General features: G+C 48.2%; 1 protein-coding gene across 1 annotated transcript in view; it reads left to right on the top strand.

Moving 5' to 3' along the window:
• The window catches only part of brsk2a (BR serine/threonine kinase 2a), a gene marked incomplete at both ends in the record, with an annotated part of 193565 nt that overhangs the window by 95630 nt on the left and 81652 nt on the right, over positions 1-16283 (top strand). Inside the window, one exon of the mRNA XM_083654772.1 lies at positions 14726-14811. Coding sequence (XP_083510898.1) covers positions 14726-14811 — 86 coding nt within the window. The remainder of the gene's footprint in view (positions 1-14725; positions 14812-16283) is intronic.

The following is a 16283-nucleotide window of genomic DNA, read 5'->3' as shown; positions in this document are numbered from 1 at the left end:
CAGTACTACTGTATGTATTGACCTGTAGTGTACAGTACTACTGTATGTATTGACCTGTAGTGTACAGTACTACTGTATGTATTGGCCTGTAGTGTACAGTACTACTGTATGTATTGGCCTGTAGTGTACAGTACTACTGTATGTATTGGCCTGCGCGGTGTCTTAAGCACAGGTACGCACCTGACCTGTATCACTTTGCCATTCTCTTTCATTACACCCTCCTGAAAGTACAAATACAGACAAAGTAGCACAGGAGAAAAATGCCATTTGTTTGGGACAGTAGTTGAGAATGCATGGGACGTCTATGAATGCTGTACAAGTGGGAGGAAAGTATAGTCGTTATGAAACACAGTACGATTTGGGTCTAGTGTGTTGTGTGTGTGTGTGTGTGTGTGTGTGTGTGTGTGTGTGTGTGTGTGTGTGTGTGTGTGTGTGTGTTATGTTATGTGAGTGACAGTGTGTGATTTGCTATATAAGCTTGACAAAGACGTGTGTCACAGTTTATGACTGCATACATGGCTGTCGTCTGACTCATAGTGACGGCACTGCTGTGTATGTACATATACCATGCCATCATGGCAGCTGATTATGGGTGTGTGTGTGTGTGTGTGTGTGTGTGTGTGTGTGTGTGTGTGTGTGTGTGTGTGTGTGTGTGTGTGTGTGTGTGTGCATCATGTACCATAAGTGATACTGCTTTAAGTGACAGCTCCTGACCATTACCTACTGAGTGACTCAGAGTCAACCATAAGCTTCTGTTTGTCATCTAGCTGGAGGACATGTTTGTTAGCCTCACATCAGGCACACAGGCATGTGGGCTAAATCACTGTTTGTGGACATTCAGACCACAAAGAGCATTGATAGCATTCATGTATGACAGCTTCGCTATATCCAGGGCGTCCAGGTAGTGCAGCGGTAGATTCCCTGCCTACCAACACGAGGGTTGCAGGTTCAAGCCTCCACGTTACCTCCGGCTTGGTCGGGCATCCATCCAGGCAGTTAGGAGGCCGGATTAAGGTTATGAGTCCTGGTCGCTGCACTAGTTGCCTGTTTGGGGGTGGAGGGGAACTGGGGGAATGCCGTAATTCTCCCCCACACTACGTCTTGCCGGCGAAACTCCTCGCTGTCAGGTGAAAAGAAGTGTCTGGCCAACTGCACATTTATTGGAGGAAGCATGTGCTAGTAGTCTACACCGGTGGTTCCCAAGTGGGGGTTGGGACCCCCCCCCTGGGGGGTCACGCTACACCGTTGGGTGGGTCGCGAGATGATTTCCAGAATGTGTGAAATTGACCTAAATAATGTGTGAAGTCAGGGGTGGACTGGGATCATAATTCAGGCCGGGCATTAGATACCAAGCAGGCCAGGCCGATACGGGCCGACGCGCGTGCCGGCGTCCGAAGGGTGGCGTTGAAAAATTTGGGCCGTTTGAAGCTCAATTTGGGCCATTTGAAGCCCAATTTGGGCCGTTTGAAGCCCAATTTGGGTCGTTTAAAGCCCGATTTGGGCCGTTTGAAGCCCAATTTGGGCCGTTTGAAGCCAGATTTGGGCCGTTTGAAGCCCAATTTGGGTCGTTTAAAGCCCGATTTGGGCCGCAATTTGGGCCGTTTGAAGCCCAATTTGGGCCAAGTCCAATTTTACAATGAGATGCACCCACTTTAAACCTGAATAAAGTAATAAAACCACTAGTAAACCAGTAGGCGGCGCCTGGCCTGCTGTTCAGTGAGTGGCCTGGCCTGGCCTGCAAAAAAAAAAAAAAAAAAAATCTTTTTTTGCAGGCCAGGCCAGGCCACCGGGCATTTGCCCGACGTGCCCGATTATGCAGTCCGCCCCTGCGTGAAGTACAGCATGTGTGAAATACAATGTAAAAACTATTACAAATAGCACATTTTAACCATTGTTTTTAACCATTTTAACCAATTGTTAGGTTTTGTTTACTCTATTTAGTGCATGTGCGCACAAACATTTTGTACTATATGCTTCAACCACCTCCGGGGGTAGTGGGGGTCACGAGCCTCTGGCACCATTATTTTGGGGGTCGCGGGCTGAAAAGTTTGGGAAGCCTTGCTCTCCACCTCTGCCCAGATCGGCAGAGGGGGACAGCAGGGGGAATTGGCCAAGTACAATTGGGGAGAAAATGTGCGTGTGTGCGTGCATGTCACAAACCATCATGTACAGTACAGTACCATAAGTGATGCTGCTATAAGGGACAGCTCCTGACCATTGCCTAGTGACTCAGAGTCAACACAGACACACAGAGACAAGTTCTCCATATGCTTCATCTTGCTGGAGGACATGCTTGATGGCCTCACATCAGGCAGACGGGCTAAATCACTGTTTGTGAACATTCAGACCACAAAGACAGACAGACTGACAGACAGCAGCACACAGACTGTGTGTACACACACGCCAGCTTGTGCTCGGCACCAAATTGAATAAGGCTTTTAATACTCATGAGCCAGATACACCCTGACAATGAAACCATTACAAGCCATTCATTAACCGCATGGATTCAGCGCTGCACACACATTTCACGCGCTGCCAGCATCCGGCACCCCTGCTGGCCACACAGGGTGTTGGCAGAGAAATGTGGGCTGTGTAAAATGGGCATCGTCACATTTAGCTAACCTGACAATGGTGCTTGTAATGTGGGGAGCAAATGATGGCGCGTGCTAGCGAGATAATAGATGCTATGAGCTCTCTGCCTTTGCTGCTGGCTTTGTAATAAAACACTGACTGTCACAGTCATTGTTTCATATTGAGATGATGTGAAAGCATCAAAAATAGGAAATGAGTAGCAGTATTAAATGATGTGGTCATGTTGATACTATTAATACTATTATACTATTACCACTGCGCTTACTAATACTAATAGGCTACTGATACTAATACTCAATAATACTAATACTAATAATCTGACTGATACAAAGGCAGATTCAACATCTTTCCTTATCTGCTGATTATGCTATTAACTGCTACTCGCTTCCACAAAGCTCCATCAGGATATACATACATTAATTTGTGAATAGGGCATAAATGTAGCACTTGGAGCTGTTAACAGGGCATTGGGCTGTGACTTGGCAGTCTTAGCGAATTCGGAACAGATCCTTATGTAAATTGGAGCTTTGTAGGCTGCGGTCGAACATGTACAGCAGCAAGACACTTTTAACTTCATCAATTCCCTCATCTTAGGTCCCTGCGGGGATGGAGAATGTTTGCTAATGACTCTGCTGCGCTTGCACACAAGAGAGCAGCGCGGCCGAACACACACACACACACACATACGCGTGCGCACACACACACACACACACACACACGCGCGCGCGCGCACATACATACAAACACATACATACAGTGTGTGTTTGTTTACACACACACACACACATGCACGCATGTGCTCACACAATAGAGTGTGTGTTTACACACACATGCACTCAATGGGTGTTTTTGCACACGCATAGGTTTAGAAGTTAGCCTTGTATGGGTCAAAAACTTGGTCTCTCAGTGTAAGAGCTAATTAACAAGTAGGGAAAACAAGGTCAAACTCAACATGATTAGTCAATTCTGATGAGTTTTATGACTAGCTGAGCTCATCGGAGGTGTTTCAGTTGACCCGTCTCTTACCTAACCTTGTCCGGTATTGACTCCCTCGTCCGACTAACTATTGATCAGGCTCATGTGTCAATGAATGGGCCACGTATTCATGTATGGAGATGATTAGTGAGGCAGGGCAATCACTGTCCCCTCATCACCGCTGTCTGCATGAATTACTGCACTAATTAAATTCATGACCTAACTGCTGCTTTCCTCATTCAATACTCTCTTTCTTTCCATCACTTTCCATTTGCCCACACGAGCACATGGGGTGCTGTAGTTTGAATATGGTGGTGTACAGTTTTCCTTAAGATCAAATATTCACACAGAACTTTGCATTTTGTGTTACATGACAAAATCACACCAGTGCTCCTCCTAAATAAACACTTTTCAAACATTTACACACTCACCACATTTTCATAATTCTGTTATTATTCTACGCTGCAATATGCAGTGTTTACTCTGATACTCAACTAAACTACGATGTCTGATCAGTCAACCGAAGAGATTTGTGCAATACAAGAGGCAGATGGCAGTTAATAGCATTTCTCCAGAATACATAGAGGACCTATTTCTATATTCCCGTGTCTCACGTTTGGAACAATTCCCTCTACCTCACATGCAAAAATATAGGCTACCTTGAGTTATTAGATTCACATTCTTATAACTAATATAGATGACCTTCACATATAATGATTACATCCTGTTCCACACTTCACAGTCTATGAAAACCAATTAATTACTCCACATTTCACATCTCCCCACCATCCAAGGTCACCTTACCAATCCTCTCCTATGAATTAGCCCGTGCTCTGAGGGAGCCGCCTGCTTGACCGGACCAGTCCACAAAAAGACACTTAAGACGCCGAAAGACGAAAACATGGCCGCCAAAGGGCTGGACTGACTGCCTGGCCGTCACTGATAAATCACTCACCCAGTAGATGGCTTATGCACAAACACATGCACAGACACACACACACACACGTCTTACCCTCTCCCCAGCCCCACCTATCAGCCCCGTGCAGAGGGTTCATAAGGGGTTCATGATTGTGCCCTTTGACCTCGGGGTGTGGAAGACCTCCGCCATTAGACTCTATTACGGCCAAGGTCATGCAGGGACACGTCCGTCACGGTGAAATGATGTGGCCGGCCCACTGGTGTAAGTGACAGGCTGATGGATCTGTCAGCACCATCACACACATGATTAGAGAGAGAATGAGGCTAGGGGGCAGAATACATGAGGGGTACGGGGACAGGGAGGGAGAGGAGGACGCTCACAAGTGGCCTTGGGAGGGAGGGGTAATGAGAGATTGGAGAGAGAGAGAGAGAGAGAGAGAGAGAGAGAGAGAGAGAGAGAGAGAGAGAGAGAGAGAGAGAGAGAGAGAGAGAGAGAGAGAGAGAGAGAGAGAGAGAGGATGGGACTAGCAAGCCAGCAGAGTTGTCCAGATCGATTTACATGTCTCTGGCATTGATCAAGCTCCCCCGTGTAGGGAATTTACCTCCTCTTCACAGAGGAAGACTGATACAGTGATTATCAGAAAAACCCCGCTGCGCTCGCTGTGTGTGTGTGTGTGTGTGTGTGTGTGTGAGGTCCACAGGAGGGAGGGAGGACAGATAAACAGAGAGAGATGAAGGAGAGAGAGAGATTGCTGTTTTTCACTCCAACAACTTTGACTGGAATGAAATCACACAAATATGATTTTATTTTGTAGTCTATTTTGCTCTCAGCGGGACTACTGGTAGCTCAATACTGAAAGATAATATATATGCCTAACGTGCACACGCGCAACACACACACACACACACACACACACACACACACACACACATACACACACACACACACACACACACACACACCCTATGAAGTATATTCCCTCACCAAATGCTGTTAAAACCACTGCCCGTGTCTCTGTCAATTTTGAAACCAATTTTGGATAAGCATCCTCTCAGGTGAATCCAGCAGCTAGTGGCCATGCTCTAACCTCGCCAGGCAGCTGGATTCATGCGGGATCATGAGATCACAATCACATGACAAATCCATCGTGCCACGCTGCAAATCTATTGCTTTGAATCCACCAAATCCCATCAGGCAGCTGCGGGCGGGGCTTTGGTGTGACGCCAGCGAGAGCGAGCCCGTGATAGACGTGATAGACAGATGGTTCATCCAATCATCTGCCAGCGTATGTTTTGAAAGTGCCTGCCCTTTGACTCATTCCCAGATGGTTATGTGAAAACAAACCATCTGGCAGCATCAGGTTAACCATGCCCTGCACACTACTGTAAGTACAGCAGAGTGTATATACACACACGCGCGCACACACACACACACACACACACACACACACACACACACACACACACACACAAACTGGGTACACGCACACCTCATTGTGACAGATGCCTTTCGAAGAATGTGTAACGAGCACCAGAGCGTCTGTGTTTGCTTCAGTGTGTGTGTGTGTGTGTGTGTGTGTGTGTGTGTGTGCATGTTTGTCCTTGGAAATGGGGTGGGACACACACACACACACACACACACACACCTCTATCCTCCCTGCCTGGTTAGGACACACACACACCCCTCTATCCTCCCTGCCTGGTTAGGCCACACACACCCCTCTATCCTCCCTGCCTGGTTAGGACACACACACACACCCCTCTATCCCCCCTGCCTGGTTAGGACACACACACACACCCCTCTATCCTCCCTGCCTGGTTAGGACACACACACACCCCTCTATCCTCCCTGCCTGGTTAGGACACACACACACCCCTCTATCCTCCCTGCCTGGTTAGGCCACACACACCCCTCTATCCTCCCTGCCTGGTTAGGACACACACACACACCCCTCTATCCCCCCTGCCTGGTTAGGACACACACACACACCCCTCTATCCTCCCTGCCTGGTTAGGACACACACACACCCCTCTATCCTCCCTGCCTGGTTAGGACACACACACACCCCTCTATCCTCCCTGCCTGGTTAGGACACACACCCTCTATCCTCCCTGCCTGGTTAGGACACACACACACCCCTCTATCCTCCCTGCCTGGTTAGGACACACACACACCCCTCTATCCTCCCTGCCTGGTTAGGACACACACACACCCCTCTATCCTCCCTGCCTGGTTAGGACACACACCCTCTATCCTCCCTGCCTGGTTAGGACACACACACACACCCCTCTATCCTCCCTGCCTGGTTAGGACACACACACCCCTCTATCCTCCCTGCCTGGTTAGGACACACACACACACCCCTCTATCCTCCCTGCCTGGTTAGGACACACACACACCCCCCTCTATCCTCCCTGCCTGGTTAGGACACACACCCTCTATCCTCCCTGCCTGGTTAGGACACACACACACCCCTCTATCCTCCCTGCCTGGTTAGGACACACACACACACCCTCTATCCTCCCTGCCTGGTTAGGACACACACACACCCCTCTATCCTCCCTGCCTGGTTAGGACACACACACACACCCTCTATCCTCCCTGCCTGGTTAGGACACACACACACCCCTCTATCCTCCCTGCCTGGTTAGGCCACACACACCCCTCTATCCTCCCTGCCTGGTTAGGACACACACACACCCCCCTCTATCCTCCCTGCCTGGTTAGGACACACACACACACCCTCTATCCTCCCTGCCTGGTTAGGCCACACACACCCCTCTATCCTCCCTGCCTGGTTAGGACACACACACCCCTCTATCCTCCCTGCCTGGTTAGGACACACACACACCCCTCTACCCCCCCTGCCTGGTTAGGGAGACTGTCTGACATACACTACAATAATAACTTTCGCATACATGTGCAAACACGCACCAGCACACCAGCTTGGCTACCCTCAGCTTGGCTACCCTCGGCTTGGCTCCCCTCAGCTTGGCTACCCTCAGCTTGGCTACCCTCAGCTTGGCAGAATCCTGCACCAAGCTTCCGTTCTAGTGGCTCACTGACCAACATATGGATGGATGGAGGTGGCTTGTAGCGTGCCATGATCAGCGGTGTGTGTGTGTGTGTGTGCGTGTGTGTGTGTGTGTGTGTGTACAGTTAGCATGCATCACGAGCTCATGTGTCCACATGTCATGAGCATGCATGGCTGACGAGCTGACTGGTTTTGTCTCTGAGCCAGTAGCCACACTGGGCTCTCCCTTCTCTCCTCCTCTCTCCTCCTGCTCACTGACAGTCTGAGCCAGTTCCCCTTCTCCTCCTCCATTACTCCATCCATCCATCCATCCATCCATCCTCACCTGACTCTATACTGCATCTTTCTCTCCACACTCTCAAATCCCTCATTCCTTGTTTGTCACATGCTTTTAGCTCCTCTCCATACCCCTCCTTCTTTCTGCACTTTCCATGTGCTGTTTGGTGCATGTTTGGTGCATGTTTGGTGCATGTGTGCATGTTTGGTGCATTTTTTGGTGCATGTGTGCATGTTTGGTGCATGTTTGGTGCATGTGGTGCATGTTTGGTGCATGTTTGGTGCATGTTTGGTGCATGCTACTGCTGCTGCTGCTGCTAAAAAGGTTCTCCTTGCAGCGTGTTGTGTTAATTAGCAAACAAAAGAGGCTGCAAGACTCGGGGGACAAGCTGGTGCTGTAGAGTGTGCTCTCTCTCTCTCTCGCTCGCTCGCTCTCTCCCATTGTAAAGAATTGCATTGCTTCACCTTTATCCATTTCAGTCCTTCTCTCTCTCTCTCTCTATCTCTCTATCTCTCTATCTCTCTTTCCTCTTGTTTTTTTTAATCCCCCCCAGTAGCTCTTGTATGTACTCTACCATGTGAGCATAGCCACCCCCATTTTTATCTGACACACATGGCTGCCATGTTGACTTTGATCCTCAGATCTCAGTATCAAGGGACCATTCACGCACCTGCCCGGGGGAGGTGACAGCAATGTCTGTGTTTTCCTCCTGTGTGTGTGAGCGTGAAAGAGAGAAGGACGGGGCGAGAGAGGGAGTGAGACATGCAGTAAGTGGAGAGCGAGAGATGACAGAGCCTGTGTGATCCAATATTTCTCCTCTCTGAGGTGTTGGGCTGCTTTCTGTGTTCTGCTGCTCTCTGATGTGTGTGACATGAATATCATCTCTTTGCCTCTTTGTTGTTGCCTTTGCTGTCTGTGATCTTCCTCCATCGCCGGGCTGTTAGCCACCGTGGCAGCATTGATAGAGCCAGTTGTTTGTTCACTCATCCATTCACTCACCTACATTAAGACCACGGACCCCCGTCTGATGAGCTCATCTACATTAGGAGCACGGACCCCTTTAAGGAGATTTTTCCCTCTTGGGCCCCAACCTTCGAATATTTGTATTATTGGATATGATTTTGTCCAGAATTCCATGCGTATCTGTATTGTAGGTAGAGAGATAACTGTCAAAAACTATGATCAAAACTGTCATTCTTCTCCATTCTCTAATGCTGTCAACTTCTTGTAAATGAAATAACGGTGACGTTTAACATTTCAACATACATTTTCTGGGGACCCCCTGGAATCCCCTCAAGGACAGGTGGTCGCTGGACCTCACGTCGAGAACCACTGATCTAAATCCATTTGCTGCTACTTTAATTGATGAAATCAGTAAGCCAGTTAGAAGATGCTCAAATGGCGCGCAGCACACCCAGTTTGGAGTGACACATCTGAGCATCAGAGAACGCCATGGCACATTTTCCCCCAGTTGGGCCCATGGCCATCCCACCAGTCCCCGGCTGTCCGCCAGTCCTCCCAGCACCTCCTTTCCCAGCTCCACCCAGCTCTCCCACATAGCCTCCATGTTGTGTGTTGTGTGCTGCACCCGTAATAACATACCATCTGCACCAGCAAATTGCACCATAATTGAGAGTAATAAATTACATTAGATGTACTATCAAACACAACAACATCAGTATTAAATTCTGCCGTGAAGAAAATGGTTCTCTCGCTTTTAATTTGCAGGAACAGAAGGCAATTCCTTGGGGCCCCGGTAGCGTAAGATGTCATCTGCTGTTTCGCTTCAAGATTTGTTAACTTAACAAATTATCATTCATAATTTAGACGCTTATTATTTGAGTTAAAGAAGTTTTCCTTGTTTGAGACGCACGACATCGACCGTCTCGGGTGTAGTTAACGCCTCCGCGGGTAACCAGCGCCACGCCATGTTTCCGGCGTATTGATCTATTTAGCGAGACAGGATATATGACACTGATAGGAAACCCCGTTGGTCGAAGCGTTGCCAATCAGCCCCACCACCACTGCCAGCCTCCCCCGCTCTGACCTCTGCGGTTAATGACGACCACTCCACAACGATAACCACCTGTAATCTGCAAGACAAATGATCTAACCGTCAAATAGCCAATTTGGATTAGTGTCAGTCTATCGCTCGCTCGACCTCGAGGCTTCTGATGAGAAAGTCTTTTTCCCCTCAGCCTACTCTCCTTAATTGTTTCTCTGGCTTTGGCTATTGGGCAATGGAGCACACGGGCAGTAACACTGACCTGCCATAGCTGACCTCCAGATACAAGAAGAAAGGTCAACGACATGAGGGAGAGAGAATGGTCTTTAATACCTGATTACCCCTCGATGTCTCTCATTATTCACCGTGTCTCCGTTCACTTTTTTTGCTCGCCTCAACACACTACCCAGGCGACGCCCACACTTTTACTTTCTCTTCCAGCAATCATGTGTAAACAGGAATGTTTGTGTGTCCGGGGGCATCTGTCCACTCATCCATCCATCTATGTGCGTGCGTGTGTGTGTGTGTGTGTGTGTGTGTGTGTGTGTGTGTGTGTGTGTGTGTGTGTGTGTGTGTGTGTGTGTGTGTGTGTGTGTGTGTGTGTGTGTGTGTGTGTGTGTCTGTCAGTGAAGGGTGTCCAAGCGGCTGCTAATAAAGGCTTAATGAAGTGCCATGGAGATATGGAGATTGGGGAGAACTGTCCACACGGGCAGATGTGCAAGTTAATGAGATAGTGTGGAGCCCAGTGGAGCCATGTACAGGAGCCAGGCCAAGAGAGAGGCTGGCCACCTGGCATTTAGACGCTACCATGAGGTTATGATGGTGTGTTTGTGTGTGTGTGTGTGTGTGTGTGTGTGTGTGTGTGTGTGCGTGTGTGTGTGTGTGTGTGTGTGTGTGTGTGTGTGTGTGTGTGTGTGTGTGAGTGTGTGTGTGTCGTGTGAATGCAATAGGTGTTGTGTTCTATCTCTCTGTGCCATGCATGGGAATTAGCAATCCATGCCCTGCATCTAACTTCTCTTCCGCATATGAAATTAGGCAGAGCAAACCAAAAAGCAGTTAGTGCTGCTGAAGTTCAGCCTCATCCAACGTGCTCATTTGTCTGAAATAATAGATGGGCAGATAAACATATTGGATGCAATAATTGTGTGGTAGTGGCTAAAGAAAGTTAGAGAAAAACAGGAGCAATGAATGCTGTGCAGGTTTACGTCAGTGTGTTAATCGTCAACTAAGCTTGCAATAAGAGGGGCAGTTGTACGGTTAAGTCTACACATTGAGCCTCATTTCTCCTATTTCAATTAACTAAGAGGAGGAGCTTAGAGGAAGCTTAGGAAGCCGTCTGCTGGCTCTGTAGCGGTTAGCTCGTCTCTCCCTGATTAGTGTCTCTGCAGGGAGCCGTGCTGCCAGCTAGCTAGCTAGCCACCGCGGGCTCATCTTTAACAACACACACCAGGCTCAGGTGTGAGAGTGGCACGGTGTACCGCTGCTGATGATAGCGCTCCGGATTAGCCCCGATTAGCCTAGCCGTTATTCCCACTGATACTCCCCCACGTTAACGCTAATTAGAGTTACAACTTTACCCTTTTTAGACAAGCTGTGTGCCTAGCTTCATATTCTCCCGTGACTTGAATCTTGGCTGTGGCTTCCACTCAACAGGTTCCTACCATAGACCTTGCATCAACTGCAGCCGGCGCGCCACCACTCTTCATAGGAAGTGGAGATGGCAAGGCAATGTGGAAGGCTGGTAAATAATCATCAGTCTCATGTCAAGAAGGAACATGAGACCATCTGGACTTTCCCAAGCCTTTCACACACTGTCCTTTCATCTTCCTCATCAGCTGTGAGAGCTAGAGACACACGACTGTATGGGAGGAGAGGGACAGCCAGGCTGGGGAATGTAGGGAGAGATGGGTTGGAGACGTATGGCCCATTTCCACCGCTGGTATCAACGCGGCCCCGCCCAGCTCGTCTCGCTTTTTTGTCTCATTCCACCGATCAAAAACGTGGACAGCCCGGGTTGAGTCGGGGTTGAGTCGTGCTGCTTTTGGTCCCTGCTCTGTTGAGGTTCTAGGGCTGTGGACCCGGTACCATACGGTGACGTGAAAACACTGCAGACGACTGATTGGCCAGGCAGAATCGTGTTTACTCTATCTACTGACTGTCAATGCTGCATACCAGTTTAGTGGGGCTTACCTTCTCTTCTGTTATGTTATTTCCATCAGTCTTTTGTGTTGCTGCCTTCGGCTCTGGTGAAATAAAATCGATCTCCTTTACTCAGCTTTAACATGACGGTGGTTTTCAATTGTTTTGAGAGAGAAAAAAGTCCGCTCCTCAGGAAGCCCTTGTAGTTGTGTGCAGCGTCGGCTCCGCTAGGCCGCAGGCAGGGCTTTAGTGAAGCCGCGGTCTTGCCTGGTGAGAGGCCGCCGGGGTAGAGGCTTCACTTCTCCCTGTAGAGCAACCCCCGTCCCTCGCGCAGCGCATGCATGTGAGTTTGACTAACAACAAAGTGATATCCATTCTCCTGGCCGATTGTCACATTTGCCCATGTACACTCAGTGGTGTAGTCCCGGCAGAACGCGTGGGAACGGCGTTCCCATACTTCTCCAAGCAGTGTTTTGTGTGTGTCAACGTGTGTGTGTATGTGGAGCCAATAAAACGAGTGAATCTGGACAAAGTTGTCATTCGTCTATATTTAAGGTGGGCTGAATGATTCACATGGCATCAACTCGTGAGTCGTGGCTTGAAGGAAGAAGGAAACGTTCCACCTTAAATTTAAGGTGGGCTGAATGATTCACATGGTATCAACTCTGGCTTGAAGGAAGAGGGAAACACTCCACCGGTCCACCTTAACTAGCTAGTAGTGGCATTTTAAGCATCAAAATGTTTTTTTTCTCCCAGTACCTGACGAGATAACAAGTAAAGATGAAAAGGCAGCCAAACATCCTTTCATTTTTCGGACCAGTTGCGAAAAAGGTACGTTTACAATCATTTAGAAACAATGTTAAAAGCTGTTTTGGCACCAGGCAGGCACACGGCCCCTGGGCCAAATCAGCTACACACGGAAGCACACTGGTCCGGTTTCTCAGTTTCTGCACATGCGCAAGCGGTGTACATTTTACTATGGAGTGCACGTTACATTACCGAGATTTATTTTCAATTAACGCTAATCAAAAGTTAGCGTTAATCACCAGATTGCAATTTGCAACGCCAGAATTCGCCACAAAATGGTAAGTTACTTGCTAAAAATGCCAGCCGCCGTGCCAAATGATCAATTATGCAGCCTTGTGCAACTTGCGTGATGCTTGAGACTTGTTTAGCTTAGCTGTTTGTGATAACTGACTCTGTCATGGGCTACTTCTGCAGTGTCTAGAGGACACAATAAATTATGTGTGTGTGTCAGTGTAGTGTGTGTGCGTGCGGGGGGACCTGTGCTTGTGCTGGGGGAGGGGGGTGTTCCGCAAATAGGTGCGTTCCCTCACTTCTCAAGATAGCACTACACCTCTGTGTACACTGTAGGTCATTTAGAGGCACCAGTATTTCATAAACAGTTTAAAAGTTCTGTGTATGGATTTAATTTTAACGTTATATGTTATAGCCTACTTCGGCTATGGGCGGAGGGCAGATATGCGGTCGCTATGACGACCAGGTGTGGGCGGGGGCAGATCGAGCAGCGGTGGAAGCAAAACATCCATCGGGTCGAAACGAGTAGAGCCGAGTGGTGACGAGCTGTGCAGGGCTGTAAAATGTGGTGGAAATGAGCCAATAGGGGTCCGTTTGCCTAGCCCTCCCTGTGATCCATGCAGTGGCTTCTTCTGTCACAGTGGGATCCTTGCTGATTGCCAGTGGCAGGTGCACACAGCGACTACGACCTCCGGAGATGCTGACACAGATTGAAACCGATCTGCCCGCTTTCAGTGGAAGCCAACTCTCGACGGTCTTCAAAAATACGGCCCATGTCTCTCAGGGGTTCTGTAAGCAGTAAAAGAAACATATAGACTCTTGTCAGCGATCGGCTCGGTCTGTCGCGTGCGTGCGTGTGTGCGTGCATGTGCGTGCATGTGTGTGCGTGTGTGTGTGTGTGTGTGTGTGTGTGTGTGTGTACAGCTTCTGCCTCAGATGGACGGCGGGGAAAAAAAGGCCTGCTCAGAAGCCCGGGAGAAGCTGATGTACCTGAGTGGACATGTGGTGCCCCTCTTCACCCACAGGCTGTGCTCTTAATGGACAGACATGTCAGCGTGTGGGTGGATGCTTGACGCTGACAGGGTCTTCTACTTTATGTTCCTTATCTAACCAACTGATTTCTGTTCAGCTCAAGCAAACCACTGGATCATCAAATGTGACTACAGTAATGCAGCGAGGCTCGTTTGGTGAGAGAGGGGTGTACATGTATAAGATAAGACCAAACACAACCTGTTTTTCGTGCGTTTTTACATATAACCGGTGTTGCGTTAAACCATATTTTCCGTCTGAGATGGCAGCCTTCTGCCCTGGGTGCAATCCAGAGTGTGGTCAAAGCTTATCTCTGTCCCTTCTGCTGGGAGGAAATGCCAGTCAGCTACTGTCAGTGTGACACCTTGGTTTGCTTCTCCTACTTGAGGCCTCCTGCTGTTTGTGTGGCTGGAACCTCTCAGCTTCGCTCTGCAATGGTGAGCTGCTCAGGTGACCTGCTCAGGAAAAGCTATAAGGTGTTATGAGTGTTGAACTCTATTGGTAAGATCTTATCACAGCTGTACTGTAGGTTGCTCTCTCTGTCACAACTACTGTAGGCGTTTATGATGACAGATTAGGGCGATTGTATCCATTGTGTTGATACAAATGTAACTGTGTTTAATTCATTCTCTCTTTCCTTCTCTTTTTCCCTCTCCTTCCCTCTCTCCCTCTCCTTCCCTCTCTCCCTCTCCTTCCCTCTCTCCCTCTCTCATGCAGGTGGAGCGAGAAATAGCTATTCTGAAGCTCATAGAACACCCACATGTTTTAAAGCTACATGACGTCTACGAAAATAAGAAATACTTGTAAGTATCATTTTTAACTCATGTAGAATATACTAGGACATGATATATGCAATTATGGATTTTATATAATTGCGAGTGAAACCAATTGAATGTCATCATTTTCATTGATGCAAACAGTAATGAGCTGCCATGCTGCCATGATACATCACCACTCCCAGGTGTTCCAGCAAATTAAATTGATCCTACATGTATGAGTGTGCATGACATCTTTTGCGGCTCATATCAATATCAATATCAATGTCAATGTCAATGTCAATGTCGGAGCGCTTTTGATTGGTGTGTTTTGATCGGAGGGGAACACTGATAGGCCCACAGGAGCGCTTTTGATTGGTGCGTTTTGATCGGAGGGCAACACTGATAGGCCCACAGGAGCGCTTTTGATTGGTGTGTTTTGAGCGGAGGGGAACACGTTGACAGCGTTGGAGGGGCGGATGCTCCATTAGCATCGGCGTGAAGCGTTTAATTTGGCCGCGCTCGCTAGAGGGCTGCTAATGGAGGCAGGAAGCCGCCGCAATGTAAAGACCATGACACGCGTATCAGAGCCAACACCACTGCATTAAGCTACATTAGCTATGGAGAGTGGCAGCCGCATTAGTCTGCTGCTGTAACACACACATAAACACACACACACACACACACACACACACAGACACACTTACGCACATACACACATAGATACTTTAACTCATTTGAGCTGTGCTGAGTGACAGGCCCATCAGTCCTAGGAGCCCTCTTGCTCTGCAGAGGACTGTTTGTCAACCAAATTCAATTAGTTCTCCTGATGAGCCTACAGGCCAAATGGGATTCGACATGCAATACTGTACATGTCATATTTTACCATGATAGGAATAGCAGAATATTATGATGCATCCTGTAACTGGATTATCAAAATCACATTCTGCGCCTATTGCTTCATCACTTTTGACAGTATGGTCACTAGTAGCATTACAGAAGACAAACTGCTGCATCATCATCGGTGACTTCACTCACTGTACACTGCATGTGATATGAATGATGTCATTCTCCACTTAATGTTCACATTCTAACTCAGACATCTACACTCCAAAGTCAATCATTGTTAGAAGCACAGCAGGGCTAGAGCTAGGCACAGATCCCATAAGCTGTGTGTGTGTGTGTGTGTGTGTGTGTGTGTGTGTGTGTGTGTGTGTGTGTGTGTGTGTGCGTGCGTGCGCGCACACGCATGCATGTTAAAGTGTGTGTGTACTAGGAGGTGGGGGAGAAATCAGTGCAGTTTACTGTAATACAGTACATAGCCCAACAATATTTAATTGATTCACATGTATTTGCTACAAATGAATGACCGCATAATGAGGCTATTATGAAATTATGTTTATAAGAATTTAGGAATGGTCCCTGAATGTTTGAATGTCGAAGACAACAAGTACTCTTGAGTACAATTAATTTGAACATTGTTGCTATACAGTAATTGACAGTAATTTCTGGTTTTTACT

This window comes from Poromitra crassiceps, assembly GCF_964638095.1.
Source record: "Poromitra crassiceps genome assembly, chromosome: 18".
Lineage (NCBI taxonomy): Eukaryota > Metazoa > Chordata > Actinopteri > Beryciformes > Melamphaidae > Poromitra > Poromitra crassiceps.
The sequence above is the reverse complement of the archived record's forward strand: the minus strand, read 5'-3'. Positions and strand labels throughout refer to the sequence as shown.